Here is a 20,717-nt window from a genome sequence, read left to right as displayed (position 1 = left end):
ATACTCTAAAGGGTCAAAACTGTGTTTGTTATCGGATGTTGAATAGATTCATCTTGAAGACAAAAATGGGAAGATTCCTTCTAAAATTACATTTTTTTCTTAAGAACTAGATAACAACATCTACAAATCCATCCATACATGCTCAAGTTTGTCACCCCCCGACATCTTCAAACTTGCAGCCACCCTAGATATCAATCATCACACATTCATTTTAAAACAAACATGTAAGCTTTAGATCACGGTTAATCAATGTGACAACAAAACGCTACATAAAAAAATGTCAGTAGACTCAACAATTAAGTGGCTCATGACAAAGCCAGATATTTAACCATCATTTATTTGTGACAACTCATGATCCCATGTGACATAGGTATCAATATAAGCTAAATAAGCATGGATATTGCTTATTTAATTATCATCTAATTCAACTTCCTAAATGTAGTTTCCCAAAAGAAAAAAAACCTCATTTTGCACTCAAATTTTATTTCAAGAAACAAGGATAAGTCACATGACTAAATATACATTTTTTGCTAGTTAATCACTTTAATCTTGAGAAAGGCACAAATGACCTGTTAAAAAAAAAGCAATACCTTTGAAAATGATTTGCACAAATTAGCAAATTTTGATCTATCATTTGGTGAGATTAGTGCGATGCTGCATCCATCAGCAGAAGCTCTAGCAGTTCTTCCACTTCTATGGACATAAACCTACCACAAACAATAGGCCAAATACCATAAGAACTTTAACAAACTGATGACAGGAAATCCCATGAATATCGACTTACTTCTGCTGAATGTGGAAGCTGATAATGAACAACAGTTCGAACACCAGGGATATCAAGGCCTCGGGCTGCAACATCAGTAGCAACAAGTATACCATGTTCATTTCCACGAAAACGATCAATTGCCTGCATTAAGCCCAAACAGAAAAACTTATCTTCAACCAAGAGAATACAAAGTGCCACGATAAAATCAATCAACAGACTAGAACTTTTCTTTTTGCCATAGGCAAATAAGGTGGTATTAAAAGGCACCAAGACAAAATGAGGGGCAGCCAGAGTAGACAAGCATACAAGACAGACTAAGGTGAAAATGAAAAAGAAAAATGGAACAGTAAAAAAGATGTAATGACCCGCTTAATGCTACTAGATCATAATAATGCCTTGAGAAATATGTCTTTACCACCAATCTGCTCCACTCCTTCAAATAGGTAAAAAAGACTGACATATGCACACAAAGGCAAAAAAAAAAAAAAAAAAAAAACCTTCAAACGTGCTCGCTGCTGCATCTGGGCATGAAGGGTCCAAACATTGATTCCAAGAATGCGCAATAGGGAAGAAGTATGGCGTAAAGCTGCAATAGATGTACAGAAAACAATGGTCCGACCTTGTCCATGGACACTCAGAATATAATATAAATAGGCATCTTTATCTTCTTCTCTACATCTGCAAAATATTGTACTCAAGTATTACATTGAGAAGTCAAAACAGAAATGCAAGAAGCAAGGCGACAGATATTAATATATGAATTATAGTACAAAACAGAAACACGGAAATATTTAGTCTCCAGGCAGAAATTTCTCGTAATTTTCCTTTCTGTTTTAGAAATTAGAAAGCACCAAGGATATGAATGAATATTAAGCAACTATGTTAAACACCATTACAAACAAACTACAGCCGGTAGGCTCCAATGTGACCTCAGGTTATGAGGTTGAATTTTGAATTTTTGATGTAGCCAGGGTAGAGGGAAATGAGTCCAATCAAAAAAAGAAAAGGGTAGAGGGAAATGAGGTCACAAAGTTCAAATTCTGATGTTCTCGGATGTGCCTTTTCTTTCAAAAGATAAAGAACTTATTTAACATGGTGGATGAATAGAGTGATGAAACAAACTGTCTAGAGTTGCTAGGATTGACTAGGTCCCCCAGAAGTGTGACAGACATGATGATTATTACCCTGAGAGATTTTAGGGGTGTTTTGAGAGTTAAGTTCTATGACATATGACTAGTTTCACTGTGATTTGAACTATTTGGTGACAGAAGAATGTCGGAATTTTTGGACAGAGAGATCTTTTTGAAACTTGCATTTTTTTGAAACTTGGGTTTATTTTTATACCTCTTCATGGACTTCTGCCACAGATACCTTCATTGGTACCCCCTTTGAGCTTGTTAATGCTAGATTGGAATCACATTTGTTGATCCAAGAAGTTACATGGGGAGACTCAACCTCAGTGGTTTCCACCTCTGATCAACTCTATAAAGTTCAATTTTGATGGATGTTCATTGGGTAACTCGGGATAGCTTAGAATTTGAGGGGTTTTGAATGCCATTTTAGTACAATACTAATTGCATTTTCCAAATTTGCGAAAGAGAATATAGCTAGTGAGGTGGAGATTGAAGTTCTCTTTAAGGGTTTGTTGCAGGCCAAATCTTTGAGATTTTCAAATTTAAGGGTCGAGAATGACTTTCTAATTGAGATTTTGTGAGTGTCTAAGAAGGAAAGAGGTCTATGAAAGTGCAACGCATGGATCCATCGAATTATTGATATTTGAGTGACTAAGGATAGTTCTTTTCCTTCTCCACGTTGATAACTAAGAAGGAGATTATTTATTCCCAAGAAGGGGCTAAACACTTGGTATTCTTTTTTCAAGGACTTTGTACCTACCTAAGATGTGTAGTGCAGCCTTGGGTTGCGAATTTTCTGGATTTTCTCTGTAAGTTGTGCAGTTTCTTTTTTCTTTTCCTTTCTTTTCTTTTTTATTGTTTTATTTTTTGCTTTCTTTGATAGGTATAGGCATATTTTTTTGTATTTTCGATCAGTTTTGCCTTGTTACCTATAATTTAAAATTAAAAAAAAAAAAAAAAAAAAAGAGGAGGGGGGAGTGATGAGATAAATACAGATAAAGAAATTCAATCCTTTTAAGCTAATCAAAAATAAAATATGTTAATTTCCAATGCTGGTGGAATAGACTGACTGAGTCTTGATCCAAGTTTGATTCTTTCTTTCTTTTGATAAACATGCAGTTTCATATCAATTTGCATTCAGGTTTGAAGCATCAGCATTCATCTAAAGTTGGATCAAAATTCGCAATCAGGTTTCAAGCATCATAAAAGGAAGAAAAAGTTTTAAATATCAACCTAGCAAAGATATTGATGGGCCCTTTGATGACTCTATATGAACTTATTAGTCATGACAATAGAACAACATTTCCTAACAGTTAGTTGTTCCAACTTGATAAATAACCCCATGGGCCTATCCAAGCATTCAACAAGTGCAAATTTATATATAATCAACAATTTCGCATCACACAAGCACAAGGACAAGCAAAAGAACCTATAACTTCACACCACACTGCATGCTTCTCCCCATTCCAAGAGACAAAAACATACAACCATGACCACAAGAATACAAATTCAAGGACACCCCAAGCTATTTAGTTTTTCGAAATAAGCATCTTAAACATTTTTCAAAGAGGTAAAAAGCATCCAGGCAGGAACAAGATCAGAAATCAGAAGATAACCTTAACAGACGGATTAATTGCTGAAGTATGAAGGTAGTCAGGGTCAGAGTTCAAAGGCAAATCAAATAGAAGATGTCTCAAATGTACGAGGTATATTTCTTATCTGAAGGCCATTCAAGGTTATACTAAGACAATTTCTATCTAAAAGAAAAAAGATTATACGGCATTGAGATGTAAATTTGGGCAATACTATAATACATGCATATCAAAGAAAATCATAGGATAAGACATAACTAAAGAAGGTCAAATTGGCAAACCAAATAGGCATTTTGTGACATAATAACGTAAGATAAGAATTTCAGGTACCATAGACCATTCTTAAGGTACGGTAAACTATATGAACTGTACATACTCAATAAATGACTCCTCAAGTTTATTTGCCATAATTGATGCATTTGTCAGATCAACAATGGCAGCATTAGGTCTCATCCCTGCTCGCTCAGAGAGAGTTTCTATAGAATTCAACCCATCATTCATCAGTTGCTTCGATCTCAGGGCTCCGCGCTTCAGCTTCTTACGAAAATCAGCAGAGAGTGCAATAGTTGCAGAAAACACAAATGTTTGCCTTTTCTTTCTTTGGATGTTTGAAACTGTCAAACAATTCTCTGTATTTTGGGAGAGGCTTTCCATAGAACCACTGGTCTTTGGAAGTATGTCAATTATTGACTGCAACTCATGAAAATGGCCATTTTCTACCATTCTATCAGCCTCATCCAATACAAAGAAAGACAATGAATGTAACTGCAAAAGTAAAAAGAGTCAAGATAAAATACTATTCAATCTAGATATCCTACCAAATAAAGCATTGGAAGGTGAATAAAGGGCATTCCATGGATGTGTCCAGATGAGAGGACATGGAATTGAAAGATATAATTAGAACTCATTTGAATTGAATTGAATTGAATTAAATTACATCAACTGAAGTTAAGGACTTACTAATCATAGATTCATAGTGATGCTAGACATGGCAAATGTAAATGATGCAGTGGTAGCAATAGTGCTCACAAAGATGGTACTAGAAGAGGAGGTGGTGGAGGTGGTGTAGCTTACAGTGATGGTTTTATGGTGCTAGAAGTAAGATGAATTGAAACTGGAGCTGGTGATGTATGGATCTGATGTGACGGCAAAAATGGCAACTTTAGTGGTGCTAGAGATGATGGTGAGGTTTGTTATACTAGGAGCCTTGGAGTTGACAGTAGAGAAATGAAATAGAAAGTTAATATTAGACATTCTTGGTAATAGAGAACTCTACCCCAAATACTACAGAATATAAAACAGCCAAATATCTACCAGACAAACCCACCGAGTCAGGGGTAGAACACTTCAGAAATGTATTTGGAGGGGTTTTTCCTTTCTTATTTTTTTTTTCCCCCAACATTTTTGTCCCTGATGGAACTCAACTTAGAACGTTTCACATTCCTTACCCAACCCCTTACCCCAAAAAAGGTTTCTGAAACAACTAAACAAGTCATTTGTTTAATGCACATTAACAATAAAGAAAACTACGCCAAAAGTACTTTGGAAAGGTGACACGAACTTCCTGCAAAAACTCAATCTCACAACATACATTAGCATTAAGTTACCAACCTCAACAAGATGGTTTTCTCCTCTTGACATTAGTTCCCATAGCCTTCCCGGAGTTCCAACAACAATCTCAGGCCTTGCTTTTAAAAGCCTCTCCTGTTTTTCGGTTGACATCCCACCAACAATTGGGACCACCCTAACATTGGTACCCTTGGCCACTTCCTTTAGATGATCAGTAACCTGGAACAAGAGGTAGAGAACTCCAAATTAAGAATGCATGATCAACAACTAAGAAAGCAACCATAAACTTTAAAAGTTCAACAAAATTGACAAAACAATTTTTTTTCCTTTATTTTGCAGCTAGCCAATAAAACCATCAGATTTTGGCCAGGTTCAGAATCAGCTAGCCTTATTCTCAAGTTCCAAGCACTTCCACCAGCACCCACCAATAGCCCCAACCCACAGAAAAAGAAAAGGGGGAGGTGAGGTAGGTGAGGGGGGTGAGGAAGTGAAGAGCTATGCTTCCTGCAAAATTAACCAAAGCAATTGACAGTTTTCTACTATCCATAGAGTGTGAACTGCATGACTTGTGACTTCACGAAGAAGCTAGAACAGTGACAAAGAAACTAAGCCCCATCAAGAAATTAATTTAATTACGAAGAGGCATAATATTGTCTGCCAACTAAACACTCTAATTTACATTGGATCCTTTTCATATAAAAATATTTCATCACCCAAACATGAAGGCAGCATCCAAGGACTCAATATTTGGAAGAAGGCTTTCTTTCCTTAGTTGGGATAATTACCCTCATTCATTCAAATATTTGGAAAAAGGCTTTCTTTCCTTAGTTGGGATAATTACCCTCATTCATTCTTTTAGGGCAGCAGACCCATTTATTTCACGCCCATCTTCAAGATGCCAGTAGGGGTGGTTGAGTGCATTAAGAGGATTCAAAGAAACTTTCTCTAGGAGGGGCCAAGAGAATCCAAGAAAGGCCATCAAAATAAAATGATTATACATTTGGCTACTGTGGAAGATTTGGCTCTCAAGTTGGGTTGTAGGTTTGGGGAGCTTCCAACTACTTATATGGGGCTTTCCTTAGGGGCTCCATTCAAAGCAATGTCAGTTTGGGATAGAGTGAAAAAAATAAATAAATAAATAAATAAAATAAAAATCGTACAAGACTTTCATTATGGAAAAGGCCATATGTTCAAAGAGGGGAAGGCTGACCCTAATTTGCAGTATCTTTTTCAGTTTGCCTATCTATTTTATATCCCTTTTGAACTATCTTGTTCAATTTGTATATTTATTTCATGTCCTTGTTTAGCATGCCCAGAAAGGTCAGATTAGGGCTTTAGAAGATTCAAAGAGACTTCCTTTGAAAAGGAGGAGCTTTAGAAAAAAAGAGATGCATTTAGTGAAATGGTCTATTATTTGCAGGGAGAAAAGAAAGGGAGGCTTAGAAATCAAAACCCTTTCTTTGCTTAATAGGGCTCTCATGGGAAATGGAATTAGAGATATGCTTCTGAAGGAGAAGCCTTTTGGGAAAGGGTCATTAAAGGAAAGTATGGAGAGGAGAAAGGAGGTTAGTGTTCTTGCAAAGTAAGGGAGGGATATGGGTGGGGAGTTTGGAAAAACATCAGGAAACAATGGGACTTGGTTGACTCCAGAGTATCCTATGAGATGAGAAATGGGAGGAGGGTGAAGTTTTAAAAGGATAGGTAGTGCAGACATAAACCCCTTTACATGGCTTTCCCTTCCTTATATGTCTTAGCTTCATCTAAAGAGGCTTGGGTAGCAGATGTTTGGGATGGTCCAGGTGAAGGGAGCCATTGGAATCCTTGTTTTGGTAGACATCTGAATGATTGGAAGATTGATGTTATAGAGACATTTTTATCAAGGCTTCAAGAGAGGCCAATGAAGGCTAGAGTGGTATGGATGAATTACACAAATAAGGCTATGGAAAATGTTGGATTACACGGATTGAAGCTTGTACTAGTGGCATTTGATTTCTTCTTTCCTTCCATTGGTTTTTTAACCATTTCCATATATATATATATATATATATATAACAGATTTTGAGGAGTTAATCCTGTAAATAGTTAGGATATTGACTTTTTGTTTTTATGCTTTATTAGCAGGGAAGGATCAGATTTTACAGCTGAAAGATATTCTCCTTTTTTGTTATAATTCTCAGACCCATAAATCTATATATACTCCTAAATTAATCAAAACAAAGAATCCTATTTTTCTTTATGGTATCAAAGCTCTAAAGAGTTCTTAGTTGTAGAGTCTTTCCTCTTCTTGTCAACCTTTATCGTAAACAATTCTCAGCCAGCCTTTTCATTGTTGGTTCTTCTATCATCTCCACAGCTAGAGAGATCTAAGAGATTGTGACGCTCACCTATTCCAATAAAGGGAATGATGCTCAACTCTATGAATTGAAGGGTCAACTTCGTATCACAAGGTAAGGTAATATGACTGTGATAGTCTATTTTAATGTAATGAATGTTTATTAGGATTATGATTAGACATGCGTAGAGGGCAGTGTAAAATATAAGCAAGTCCAATAGAAAGACAGAGAGTGATTTCCTGGCAGGTCTAAATGTAGAACTAGATCAAGCCTGAAATCAAGTTCTTGGAAAGGACCTAATTCCTTTCGTGAGGGAGGTGCACTCCATAATTAGAGAAGGGGAAAGAAGGTTGCAACTAATGACTTTTTATTTATTTTTTATTTTTTATTTTTTTATAGGTAAGAGAGAAAATATAATAAAAGTGCCTAAGAGAAGGCATGGTAGAGTACACAAGAAGTATAAAATAAATGCCCAAAATAGGCGAGAAGAGCAAAAACAAGAAACCTCTCCTTACTTTAAGTGCAACCAATCTACAAAATCTATCATAGACATTGTATGGTCCTCCATATACACCTTAGCCCATTTCACAAAAGTATACATAAAATCCAATTTAATGGTTTGGTTAGACTACTCAACATCATTAAAAACACTCATTACTTTCCTTCCAAATAGTCCACAACAAGCACAAAGGAATGGCCCTCCATACTTTCTTCCCCATAAAAGAGTCATGCTAACCCACAGGTTCCTTCTAATTGAAGAATGCATCACCCAAACCACTCCCAAAAGAGAATAAATCAGTTGCCACAACATTCCTGTAATGGAACAATGCAAAAGCAAGTAGTTTGTGATTTCCTCCTAACCTTCGCACAAATAACACCTATTCAAAAGAGTCCAACCCCTCCTTTTGAGTTGGCCAAGAGTAAGAATTCTACCCCAAGACATTTCCCAAGCAAAGAAACTGATTTTAGTGGTGCCTAAGTGCTCCACACTACACTAGCCAAGAAAGGCTCTCAATATCCCCTTGAGAAGGAATAATAAAGGGATTTGACTGAAAAATTGACACTTTTAGATTCATTCCAACTCAATTTGTTCTCCACTACCCTTTTAATTGACAATGACTGTAATTTCTATAAAAATAAAATAAAAAATAAAAAATAAAAAAAATCACTTCATCAAGCTCCCAATCATTAAACTACCTTGAAAAATGAGGACTCCAACCACCCCCTTCCCCAAACCTACTCACATGCCTCTGCTACCAACCATCTTCGTTAGATGCAAAAGAGAATAAGTTTGGGAAGGCCTGTTCCAAGGTTAGATCCTCGCACCATAGGTCTTTACAAAATTTAAACCTTCTCCCATTCCCAATTGAAAAGGGAGACCTTATTTTTATACCTACCATTCGTTTTCGATGACTTTCCACACCCCCACTCCATATCCTTCTCTCATACCTCTTGAACACCACTCCACCTTCTTCCTCTCCGTATTCCCTATTATGACTTGTTCCCATAAAAATTTCCTTTTTGTAGCAAATCTCCAATACCACTTACCAAGCACTATCTTGTTTAAGACAAAGGGGTTGTGAATTTCAAGACTCCCATTCTTCTTTCCCAAGCAAAAAATGGTCCAATTAACCAAATGAGGGCTTTTCTCTAACACATCACCTCCACACAAAAAGTCTCTTTAGATCTTTTCAAATCTTGAACAAACCCTTTCTTAGGATGACAAACAAGAATAAGAACTAAATTGGAAGGCTTGATAAAGTGCTATTGATCAAGGTAAGGCCTCCCACCCTAAGAAATGTATTGCCTCTTCCACATCATCCCTTATCTTTCCCTAAATCTCTCCTCCACTACATCCCACACCCTAAAAGATTTATAAGAGGCTCCCAAAGGGAAACCCAGATAGGAAGTAGGCAGCTTCCCTATCTTACAATGTAACAAGAAGGTTGCAACAAAAATAAAAACAAGGATGGAACAAAGGGAATAAATTCTCGGGTAACAATAACAGGGGTCTTCATGAGGAGGACCTCTCATCCTCAAGGCTTTCAAGCAATTGTTGAGCTATCAAAAACCCAAGTTGCAGGAAATTTGGGGAATTCAAAATTTCCACTATTCACCAAAGAGCGGCTAAAGCATTTGTACAGGTTTATGAGTCAATCACAAATCAATGTTAATCCTTCTTTATCGCCCCACTTGGCACAAACTTGTAATTTTCTCACCACACTTCATACATCAAAATCAAACCCTTGGATCACTGATTCATAGGCAACACATCATATGACTGGTTCAGAAAATTTCTTCTCCTCCTATAATCCATGTTCTGGTCATTAAAAGGTTAACATTGTTGGTGGACCCTTGTCTCTAGTGGTTGGACAAGGTTCTATTCAAATTTCAGAAAATCTAATTTTGAACTCTGTTTTACATGTTCCAAAGTTGTCCTGCAATCTGATTTCAATAACTCACTTAAGACCTAAATTGTGACTAATTTTTTTCCTACTTTTTATCAATTTCACATCCAGTGTTCAGGGAGCAGGCTTGACAGTGCTAAAGCAGTGAACAACCTACATATTCTGGAAGAAGAACCCAAAGCTATGGGATATTCGTCTAAGGTATAACAATTTGAGGTTTACTTGTCATTTGAGGATGAGATTCAGTTATGGCACTGTAGGGCAGGACGTCAAAATTTCACTTATCTAAAATTGTTATTTCCATCATTACTCAAAAATAAAAACATTTCAAATTTTTAGTGTGAAAAATGTGAAATGCCCAAACATCGCCATACTCATTGTCCATTACAACTTACAAGCTATGAACAACCAACTCCATTTGTGCTCATTGACAACCACACACAAGTATGTTGGACTCATCTCCTTAAGGGCCAATTTGAAACTGCAAAAATATTCTGGATTTTTCACAAAATGGTCCAAAACCCAAATTCACATCCTAAGGATTGACACTAGAAAGGAATATTTTTCCAATGTGTTAGGAATGTACCTTAGTGACCATGTGATAATCCATCAAACCTCTTGTGTTGATACTCTCCAACAAAATGGAGTGACTAAGAGAAAGAATCAACACTCATTGGAAGTTACGAGTGCTTTAATGTTTCAAATGGACTACCAAAACATTATTAGGGAGAGGTTATTTTGACAACATCTTATTTAATCAATAGGATGTCAACTCGTGTTCTAAAGTTTAAACACCAATAAACACCCTCAAAGAATGTTATCCTATATCTAGCTCCCAGTTTTCTGCTCTCTTCCACTGAAAATATTTTGATGCACCGCCTTTGTTCATGACCATAATCATAGTAAAAGAAAATTGGATTCCAAATCAAACAAATGTCCTTTCTTGGGCATTCTCCAACTCAAAAGGGGTTACAAGTAATTTCATCCACCTACATGAAAATTGTTTGTGACAATGGGTGTCACCTTCGAAAATAAACTATATCTCATCCCAACTTTTCTTCAGGAGGAGAGTTGTGTTGAAGATCAGTATTGGGAAGCATTACCAGTGTTACCAATTTCAGCTCCACTACCAATATCTCCTACGAAAAAACCTTCTGAAATATGGGTCAAACCAATGAGGGGGAGAATGTCCCTACATCATTTATGCCTATGCCTATTCAGAATCAAACTTGTGAGAATGAGAGTCACAAAGAAATAGAGAGAGAAAGAGAGCTGCAAGTATATGCTAGAAGGAAGAGAGGTAAGGGACATCTTCCTTATGACCAATCCTCCACACCAAACATGATGAAATTGACTAATTCAGGTAAGTCCAAATCGGATTCCTTGTTTAAGAATCTCCATCTAATCTTGATGCGCCAATAGCCCTTTGAAAAGGTGTTAGATTCTGCATTCAACACCCTATCTCCAATTTTGTCTCCTATTATCAACTTAATTCATCGTTTAAAGCCTTTGCTACTAATCTTTCTCATGTGAGTACTCCTAAAACCATATAGGAAGCTCTAAAAAAAACCCAGGTGGAGAGATGCGATCCTAAAGGAAATGAAGGCCCTGCACAAAAAAAAAAAAAAAAAAAAAACAAAAACGGCATGGGAGATTGTATAACAACCATTAAGGAAGAAGACTATAGGTTATAAATAGGTATTTACAGTAAAATTCAAAGTCGATGGGTTTGTTGATAGATACAAGGAGAGACTCATTGTAAAGGGATTCACTCACACCTATGGCATAGTGCAAACAGAATAGGAAATGAATATTTTTTTTATTCTATTCTATTTTTAAAATTGTATACACGGCATCCTCTTTATAGAGATTTTTCTCAACACAAAAATTGGAAACAACCTAACAATATACAATTGTCTAACAGATTACAAAAAAATAAATCTCCTAATATCTTGTACATTTAAATCTCCTAATATCTTGCTAATTATCTCAGCCGATCCTATCTTTTTCAACACTCCCCCTCAAGTTGGCTTAGAGATATCTTCCATAGCCAGCTTGCCAATTAGTCTGTCAAACTACTTTGTAGGAATTCCTTTTGTAAGCACATCAGCCACTTGCTCAATAGTAGGAATATACGACATACATATCAGTCCATTCTCGAGTTTTTCCTTAATAAAGTGCTTGTTTACCTCCACATGCTTTGTTCGGTCATGAAGTACTGGATTATGAGCGATTATGAGCTATTAAAATAGTTGCTTTGTTGTCACAGTACAATTTCATTGGTAGGGTAATTGAGATCTTCAATTCTTCCAATAGTTGTCTAATCCACCACACCTCACAGATTTCAAGAGCAACTAATCTGAACTCAGCCTCTGCAATACTCCTAACCACCACATTCTGTTTTTTGTTTTGCCAAGTGACAAGGGTACCACCAACAAAGGTGTAGTAACCAAAGGTTGAAAGCCTATCTACTACACTCCCAGCTCAATCTGCATCTATAAATGCTTCAACCTGTAGGTGCCCACGACCTTTAAACAGTAAACCCCTTCTAGGTGACCCTTTTAGATATCTAAGGATTTTATAAACAACATCAAAGTGTTGTTGTCTAGGTGCATGCATGAACTGGCTCACCATGCTTACTGCAAAAGCAATATCCGGACACGTATGTGACAAGTAAATCAGCCTCCCAACTAGCCTTTGATACTGTTCTTTATCCTTCACTTCATCATCTTGGGAGGGCAGCAATTTTTTGTTGGGTTCAATAGGTGTCTCGGCTAGTTTACAACCTAGTTGTCCTGTTTCACCAAGTAAATCAAGGACATATTTACGTTGGTTTACAAATATACCTTCTTTGGATCCACCAAACTCCATTCCAAGGAAGTACTTTAAGGCTCCCAAATCCTTGATTTCAAATTCTGTTGCAAGTCTTCTTTTCAATCTCTCCAACTCTTTTTTGTCACTATCAGTCAAAACTATATCATCCACATAAACAATCAGAATAGCAATCTTACCATCTTTACTGTGTTTGTAGAACATAGTATGGTCAGCTTGACTCTGACAATAGTCACAATTCTTTACAGCTTTTCCAAATCTCTCAAATCAAGCTCTAGGAGATTGTTTGAGAGCATATAGGGATTTTTTTTAATTTGCAAACTTTGTTTGATCCAAGCTTCTCCTCAAATCCAAGTGGTAGGTTCATAAATACTACCTCCTCCAAATCTCCATTTAGGAAGGCATTTTTTATGTATAACTGGTGTAAAGGCCAGTTGAAATTTATAACCAAAGATAGCAAAATTTTGATTGAGTTTATCTTGGCTATAGGAGCAAAAGTTTCCTAGTAATCAATACCATAGGTTTGAGTAAATCCTTTTGCTACTAGTCTCGCCTTGTATCGTTCTATGCCCCTATCAGCTTTACATTTCATAGTAAAGACCCACTTACAACCTACAGTTCTTTTCTCCTTAGGTAAATCCACTAACTCCCAAGTACCACTTCTTTTAAGAGCATCCATCTCCTCCATCACTGCTACTTTCCAATTTGGATCATCAAGGGCTTCCTGAATGTTTCTTGGAACCAACATGTGTGAGATTTTTTAGGTAAAGGCTTTATGAGTTTTAGAGAGTTTTTTATAGGATAGATATTTGGCAATGGGATATTTAGTGCAGGTTTGTGTACCTTTTCTAAGGGCTATAGGAATATCAAGGTCTAAGAAGAAATGAAAGGAATTGAAGGTAGGTTAGGAGTAGGACTACCTGTGATATCAGGAGCTTCAGTTCCTAACGGTCAAGATTGGTCATTACCAAGAGGAACAGGTTGACTTTGACTCTTTTGATGAGTCTTTCTCCGAGTATAAACCAAACGCTCAGTATTTGGTTGTAATAATTCTCCCCCTGTTTCAGATACAGTAATGTTTGGCACTATATGACTAGAATTTTTGTCGGTCTTATCACATTGTTCCTCAAGATTATAAATAAAAGGTGAAGTAGTTAAAATTGTATTTGGTAATGGAGTGGGAGATAAATCCCAAAAATTTTCTTCCATTACATCATTCTCCCCCTGAAGAGAATTTTTGTTAAAAAAAGATTTATCTTCAATGAAAGAGACATCCATACTCACATACATTTTTCTAGTTTGGGGATTATAGCATTTATACCCTTTTTTATTAGAGGCATACCCAATGAAAACATATTTTTCTGCCCTTGGATCAAGTTTAGACCAATTATGATTAGGTAGGTGAACGAAAACAATGCAGCCAAAAACTTTTAGGGGTAAGTCAAAATACATTCTAGATAAAGGAAAGATATTTTGAAAACATTCTAGTGGTGTGTTATACTTAAGAATTCTAGTAGGCATTTGGTTAATGAGATAGGAGGTTGTCAAAATAGCTTCCTCCCAAAAGTATCTTGGAACATTCATGGAAAACATAATAGCACGAGCCACTTCAAATAAATGTTTATTTTTTCTTTTAGCAATACCATTTTGTTGAGGGGTATTCACACAAGTAGATTGATGGTGGATACCTTTTTCTTTCAAAAAAACTACCCAAAAATTCATTAAAATACTCAATTCTGTTATCAGTGTGAAAAATGCCAATTTTTACTTGGAACTGAGTTTCAATCATGTTATAAAAATTTTGAAAAAGTTTTCCAACTTCTAATTTTTCCTTCATCAAATAAACCCAACATAAATGTGTATGATCATCTATGAAGGTAACAAACCATTTTTTTCCAGAAATAGTTGTAATTTTTTAAGGTCCCCACACATCACTAAGTATTAAATTAAATGGTTTTGAGGGAACATAAGGTTTTGGATAATAAGTAGTACGATGACTCTTAGATAAATAGCAACTTTCACAATAAAAAGATGAACAATCCAATCTTTTAAACAAAGTAGGAAACAAATGTTTAAGATATAGAAAACCAGGGTGTCCTAGTCTTAAGTGCCAAAGCATTATTTGTTCATAAACAAAAAGAGAACTAACATTACTAAGGCCTTGAGCCCGTTTATTGGAGAAAACATCATCAAAGTAGTAAAGGCCATCTATCAACTTAGCACTTCCAATCTTCTTCCCTGAGTTCTAGTCCTAAAATTCACACTGAGAATCATAGAAAAAAACACAACAATTAGAGTTTTTGGTAAGTTTACTCGCAGACAAAAGATTACATGCTAGTTTTGGAACATGGAGAACAGATTTAAGATCTATGTTCTCGGATAATTTTACCAAGCCTTTTCCGACTATAGGTGAGAAACTACCATCTGCAATCCTAATGTTTTCACTACCAAAACATGGTGAATAAGTGGAGAATAGATTAGAAAAACTAGTCATATGGTCAAAAGCTCCAAAATCAATTATCCATGGAGTAGAATTGAAACAACATGAAAAGGCATTAGGTGCACTACCTGTTTGTGCTAGAGAAACACTAGGAACACCCGATGGAGAATTGGATTTTAGCAGTTTCAGAAAGTGATCCATTTGCTCCTTACTGAAGGGACTTGACTCTGATTCATTGATAGTAGCATTGGCCTTGGGATTTGAATGATTGCTTCTCTCTCCAGACTTGCTGTTCTGCCAATTTGCTAGTTTTCCATGGATTTTCCAGCAAGTTTCTCAAGTGTGGCGCGGTTTGTTATAATAATCGCACCAGACCCATGGCCTTTCTCCAAGCCCTCGCTGAAAACTGGTTGTTTTATTGGCAGAACCTTCAGCAGCACTAAGAGCAGAACTTTCAATAGTTCCGTTATTAAATTTCTTTCCCAACATTACGTGTCGGCGACTTTCTTCCCTTCAAACTTCAGCAAAGACTTCGCTGATTTTAGGAAGAGGAACTCTGCCAATAATCCGTCCTCTAACCTCATCAAACTCTACATCGAGTCCAGCAAGAAACTTATAAATCCTATGAGTCTCCACAGTCTGTTTGTAATGATTAGCATCATCAGTGGACTTCCATTTGTAGTCATTGAATAGATCCAAATCCTGCCAAAGAAGCTTCAACGAACTAAAGTACTTGGTGACAGATTCTTCTCCTTGCCAAATCTCACCAAGTTTAAGGGTCGGTTCATACACTTGGGATTGATTACCCAAATCAGAGTACATCTAATTCACATTGTCACACAATTCTTTGGTTGTGGAGTAGCACATATAATTAGATTCGATCTCCTCATTCATGGAGTTCATGAGCCATGTCATCACCATTGAATTTTCTGCATCCCATGTTGTGTACAGAGGATCCTCCGATGCCGGTGCCACCTTGTCTCTAGTCAAGTACCCGATCTTCCCCCTCCCTCTAAGATACATGCAAACTAATTGAGACCATCTTAAAAAATTGTCACCATTGAGGCGAATGGTGGTAATCTGAATAGGATGGGATTCGGTATTATGGGTTTGGGTTGCAGGTTTAGTTGTTGGGCTGGAAGAGGAAACAAGTGGGTTTGACTTAGAAGAAACATCAGACATGGCTACTGGTTAGGAAAAGAAATACGCAGAAGGAAAAAAAAAATTGCAAGGGTTTTTTGGTTGAATTAGGGCGGCTCTGATACCATGCAAATAGAATAGGAAATGATATATTTTTTTTTTATTCTATTCTATATTTAAAATTTTATACACGGCATCCTCTTTATAGAGATTTTTCTCAACACAAAAATAGGAATCAACTTAACAACCTAACAATATACAACAGTCCAACAAATTACAAAAAAATAAATCTCCTAATATCTTGTACATTTAAATCTCCTAATATCTTGCTAATTATCTCAGCTGATCCTATCTTTTTCAACACATAGACTATTTTTTTTATCAGCTTCAACACATAGACTATTAAGAGACCTTTGCAGCAATTGCTAAAATGAACATGGTCAAAGTTCTCTTATCACTTGTTACCAATTTAGATTGGTCATAGCACCAATTAGATGTAAAGAATGCATTTCGCAAGTTTTGAAAAAACTCTTGGAAAGGAGACTTGTAAACTACAAAAATCTCTTTATGATTTGAAGCAATCTCCAAGGACCTAGTTTGAAAAATTCACATTAGCTCATGAATTGGATATGTGCAAAGTCAAGGTGATCATATGTATAATGCTCCACAAACATATAGATGGATGTAAAGTTACTATCCTCATTGTTTATTTGGATGATATCATCCTGACTGGTAATGATTTTGTTGAAATGGAAAATCTAAAGAGACAATTCGCAAAGGAGTTTGAAATTAAAATTTTGGGTGACCTCTAATACTTCCTTGGAAGCAAAGTGACAAGATCAAAGAAAGGAATTTTCCTATCACAAGAGAAGTATATTTTGGACCTACTTAAGGAAACCGATATGCTAGGATGCAAACCAAGAGATTTTTCAATGGATACTAATCACGAACTCAAAACATCATCAAAAGGAACTAATGTGGAAAGATAAAGCTACTAAAGGCTGGTTGGTAAGCTCATTTAATTGTCCCACAAAATACCTAATATTGTATTTGCTATAAGTGTTGTCAGTCAGCATATGCATGCTCCAATTAAAGATCATTTGAATGTTGTGATGAGGACCTAGAGGTACTTAAAAGGAACTCCTAGAAAGGGACTTTTATTCTCCTAAGAACAACCATTTGGGAGTAGAAGCCTTAACTGATACAAACTAGGCAAGTCAATAAGTGATAGGAGGTCTACCTCAAAGTACACGCTTTCGTTGGCAAAAATTTCGGAACTTGCAAAAAGCAACATGTTGTTGCTAGATTAAGTGCGAAGGCAAAAACGGATCTATGAACTAATGTGGTTAAGATCACTATTTGAAGGAGCTCGAGGTGGCTAATGAGAGCCCTATGAAACTTTATTGTGACAATAAAGTCGCTATTAGCATTTCCCACAATCTGGTGCAACATAATAAACTAAACAGGTAGAAGTTGACAAACACTTCATTAAGGACAAGCTAGAGAATGGCTTAATTTGCCTGCAATTTGTCTCAATAAGAAATCAATTAGCTGATGTGCTTGCTAAAGGACTTCCAAGAAAATAATTTCAACCAATAATCAGCAAACTAGAATGATGGATATCTTCAAACCAACTTGAGGGGGGTGTGGAAAATATTGGATACATAGATTGAAAGCCTGTACTAACTGGCATTTGATTTCTTTTCTTTTGTTGGCTTTGTAACTATCTTTACATAGGAGTTAATCATGTAAATAGTTAGGATATTGACTTTCTGTTTTTTTTTTTTATATTTATTAGCTTGTAGGATCATATTTTATAGTTGTAACATATTCCTTCCTTTTTTTTTCCTACAACTTTCACACCTATAAATCTATACTATACTTCTGAATTAACTAAGAGAAAAGAATTCTATTCTTCTTTAGAGGCCTTTTCTATCAAATCTTTATATTTAATTTTGGAGTTAGGGCATGCAATTCCTTTGCAATAGGCCATCATTTGGAATCATGGGTTCCATCAAAAATGAGTTTTTTCACTAGGGAATCTAGGTGAGGCAAAGTGTTGACCAAGGATAAGCTTTAGAAGAGAGGATGATTGTTGAGGAATAGATGTATCCTTTGTAAAAATGAAGAGGAATCAATAGATCACATCCTCCTTTACTTTGCTAAAGTAAGGGTTCTTTGGTATCTTCTATCCTCTTTGTTCAACATTGCATGAGTCCTTTCTTCTACAAGCAATGAGACTTCTTAAAATTGGCATGACTCTTTTGTGGGTATAAAATGTAAGAAGATTTGGAGAGTCTCATTGATTGGAGAGTCGCTCCATATGCATTTTCTAGACAATTTGGAGTGAAACAAACCAAAGAGTTCAAAAGTAAGGAGTACACATTTCAAGAGCTAAAACACACTTTCCTTGGTAATCTTGTATCTTGGGTTAGCTTGTACACGGAGGAAAGCTCAATGCCTTTAATTGGCTTCATAGATTGGGTAGACTCTAGATGAGAGGCAGCTGTGATCTTTTGTGTTCTTCCACTTCTTTTGTTTTTGCCTTGAGGCGCCCATTATATACGTCCTATGCATTGTAGTGTATAGTTTCCTTCCCTATTGTTAATAATATTTTCTTGCTTACTTATGAAAGAAAAAAATTATAGTTTGATAATGGATTGACCATGGGTGCAAAGTGGGTCACCACATCATTTTATGCCAAATGAATAAAATGAAAATTGAGATAGTTTTGGTGATGAATGCACAAGTCATGCTTACTCAAATTCCATACCATACTCAAGCAAATAATAGATTGTGAACTAAAACAATGATCACAGTAATTAGGAGTACCTGAAGTGCAAGCTCTCTTGTAGGAGTAATAATCAGAGCCCGCAAAATGCCTCCTTCAGTATACTTTTCCTCACCATTTTCTGCAAGGGGCTCGGCAGCTTTTTCTCGTTCTTCAAGGAGACGTTGCAAAATGGGCAAACCAAGAGCAAGAGTTTTACCTGATCCTGTCTCCGAGGCACCAACAACATCCTATCGCATAAATACATATGGATAAAAATCAAACCAAGCACCATCATAACTCAATTCAACATCCTCTCAAAAAACATAAAGTAAAAATGATCCAAAACTGCATTCACAAGTTTTTAACATCATGAAAGTCAGTTCCCATGTCTTCGTTTCCAACTTTTGTCTAAGAAATTAGAATTGCAGTGTTATTTAAAAAAAAAAAAAAAAGGATTTCTCAAATTTTGAGCCAGCTTCATTCTGAAATTTTTTGTTTCCATTAGATAATACTAAAAAAGAGTTCTCCAAAATGAAACTTCACAGGCTCCTACCAACCTTTCCCTGATGAGCAGCAGCAGGAATACAAGCTTTCTGTATCGGTGTGGGTTGCTTGAACCCAAGCCTGTGTATGGATTTCATGAGCAATGGATGGAGTCTTAATTCATTCCACTCATAAAACTCAGCTTCATCAACAGAGTCCCCTTCCACATCATCCTTGTCATTGCTAACTACTATCACATTTACAGCATTTGCAAAGTACATACCGTTTAGAGTCATATAAAATTCTCAACAATAAAATCCATCTCAGAAAACTGTGTAGCTAAAAAAAATACCAACATTCTTACACCAAACAAAGTTTAACACTGACCCAAAAATTGACATACCAATATGCAAAGATAAATATATATCAAGCTAAGCCTAACATTGAAACATTAATTTGCATAGCAATATGTACATATGTTGAAATACACCAAACTGAGTTTGACTTGCACAACCATTAGCATGTAAAAAAAAAAAATTTGAAGTACTGCCACAGCATGAGCCACATGGCAAACACAATAAAGGAGTAGACAAAATTCTCCATATGTGAAGTGCCTCAACTATTAACTGTTAATAGAAAATATATTTTTCAAGCTCTCTTGGATTAGAAAAGTAGTCTTTTAGAGTATTTTAATAACAGTGATTTCAATTTTGTAAAGTTTCAAGTTTTCTTTATGGTTGGACTATTTTTTCATATAACAGCAGAGTACATCATGTTTGGACAGTATCTTTTGCGCATTGATTTTTGTTTTTTTTTTTTTTGATAGGCAAATAAAGATTGTATTAAAAGAAAAAAAAGTATATATATGAAGCAACCAAACGTGAGATTACACAAAAGCCAGCAACCGTGCCCTACAGAGAGCCTAAACAATCTATAAAGTCTAACATCAACAAAGAACCATCCCCAATGTACAACCTAACCGAATCCCAAAGCAGATAAAAAAAAAACTTTTAACCAGTTGGGCATTGATTAATTTAAAATTATAAGAACATAATAGTCTTCTCCTTTGTTCCCAAGTTCCCAGCAATTTCTTTTGAGTTGATTTTACATGAAAAAATGTGTCAAACTATAAGTATCCCTGCAATTTCCAATAAAAAATAAAAAAAAATAATCAAGCTAAGTTTACACCAACTGAGATATTGATAATTACCAAATCATTTAACATGTAAAGGGATCAAAATAAATCAA

General features: G+C 35.9%; 1 protein-coding gene across 2 annotated transcripts in view; it reads right to left on the bottom strand.

Moving 5' to 3' along the window:
* The window catches only part of LOC117914381 (DEAD-box ATP-dependent RNA helicase 13), a 42,534-nt gene that overhangs the window by 20,741 nt on the left and 1,076 nt on the right, over positions 1–20,717 (bottom strand). The window contains exons 3-9 of one of the 2 annotated variants that reach the window (XM_034829696.1): positions 19,544–19,719; positions 19,046–19,234; positions 5,103–5,279; positions 3,868–4,256; positions 1,264–1,444; positions 785–907; positions 591–707 (exon numbers count right to left, since the gene is read on the bottom strand). In XM_034829696.1, the coding sequence (XP_034685587.1) occupies positions 591–707; positions 785–907; positions 1,264–1,444; positions 3,868–4,256; positions 5,103–5,279; positions 19,046–19,234; positions 19,544–19,719 (1,352 nt within the window). The remainder of the gene's footprint in view (positions 1–590; positions 708–784; positions 908–1,263; positions 1,445–3,867; positions 4,257–5,102; positions 5,280–19,045; positions 19,235–19,543; positions 19,720–20,717) is intronic. The other variant, XM_034829697.1, reaches the window with a different exon arrangement.

This window comes from Vitis riparia, chromosome 5 (assembly GCF_004353265.1).
Source record: "Vitis riparia cultivar Riparia Gloire de Montpellier isolate 1030 chromosome 5, EGFV_Vit.rip_1.0, whole genome shotgun sequence".
NCBI classification, from domain to species: Eukaryota; Viridiplantae; Streptophyta; class Magnoliopsida; order Vitales; family Vitaceae; genus Vitis; species Vitis riparia.
This window is presented reverse-complemented; position numbering and strand designations above follow the sequence as displayed.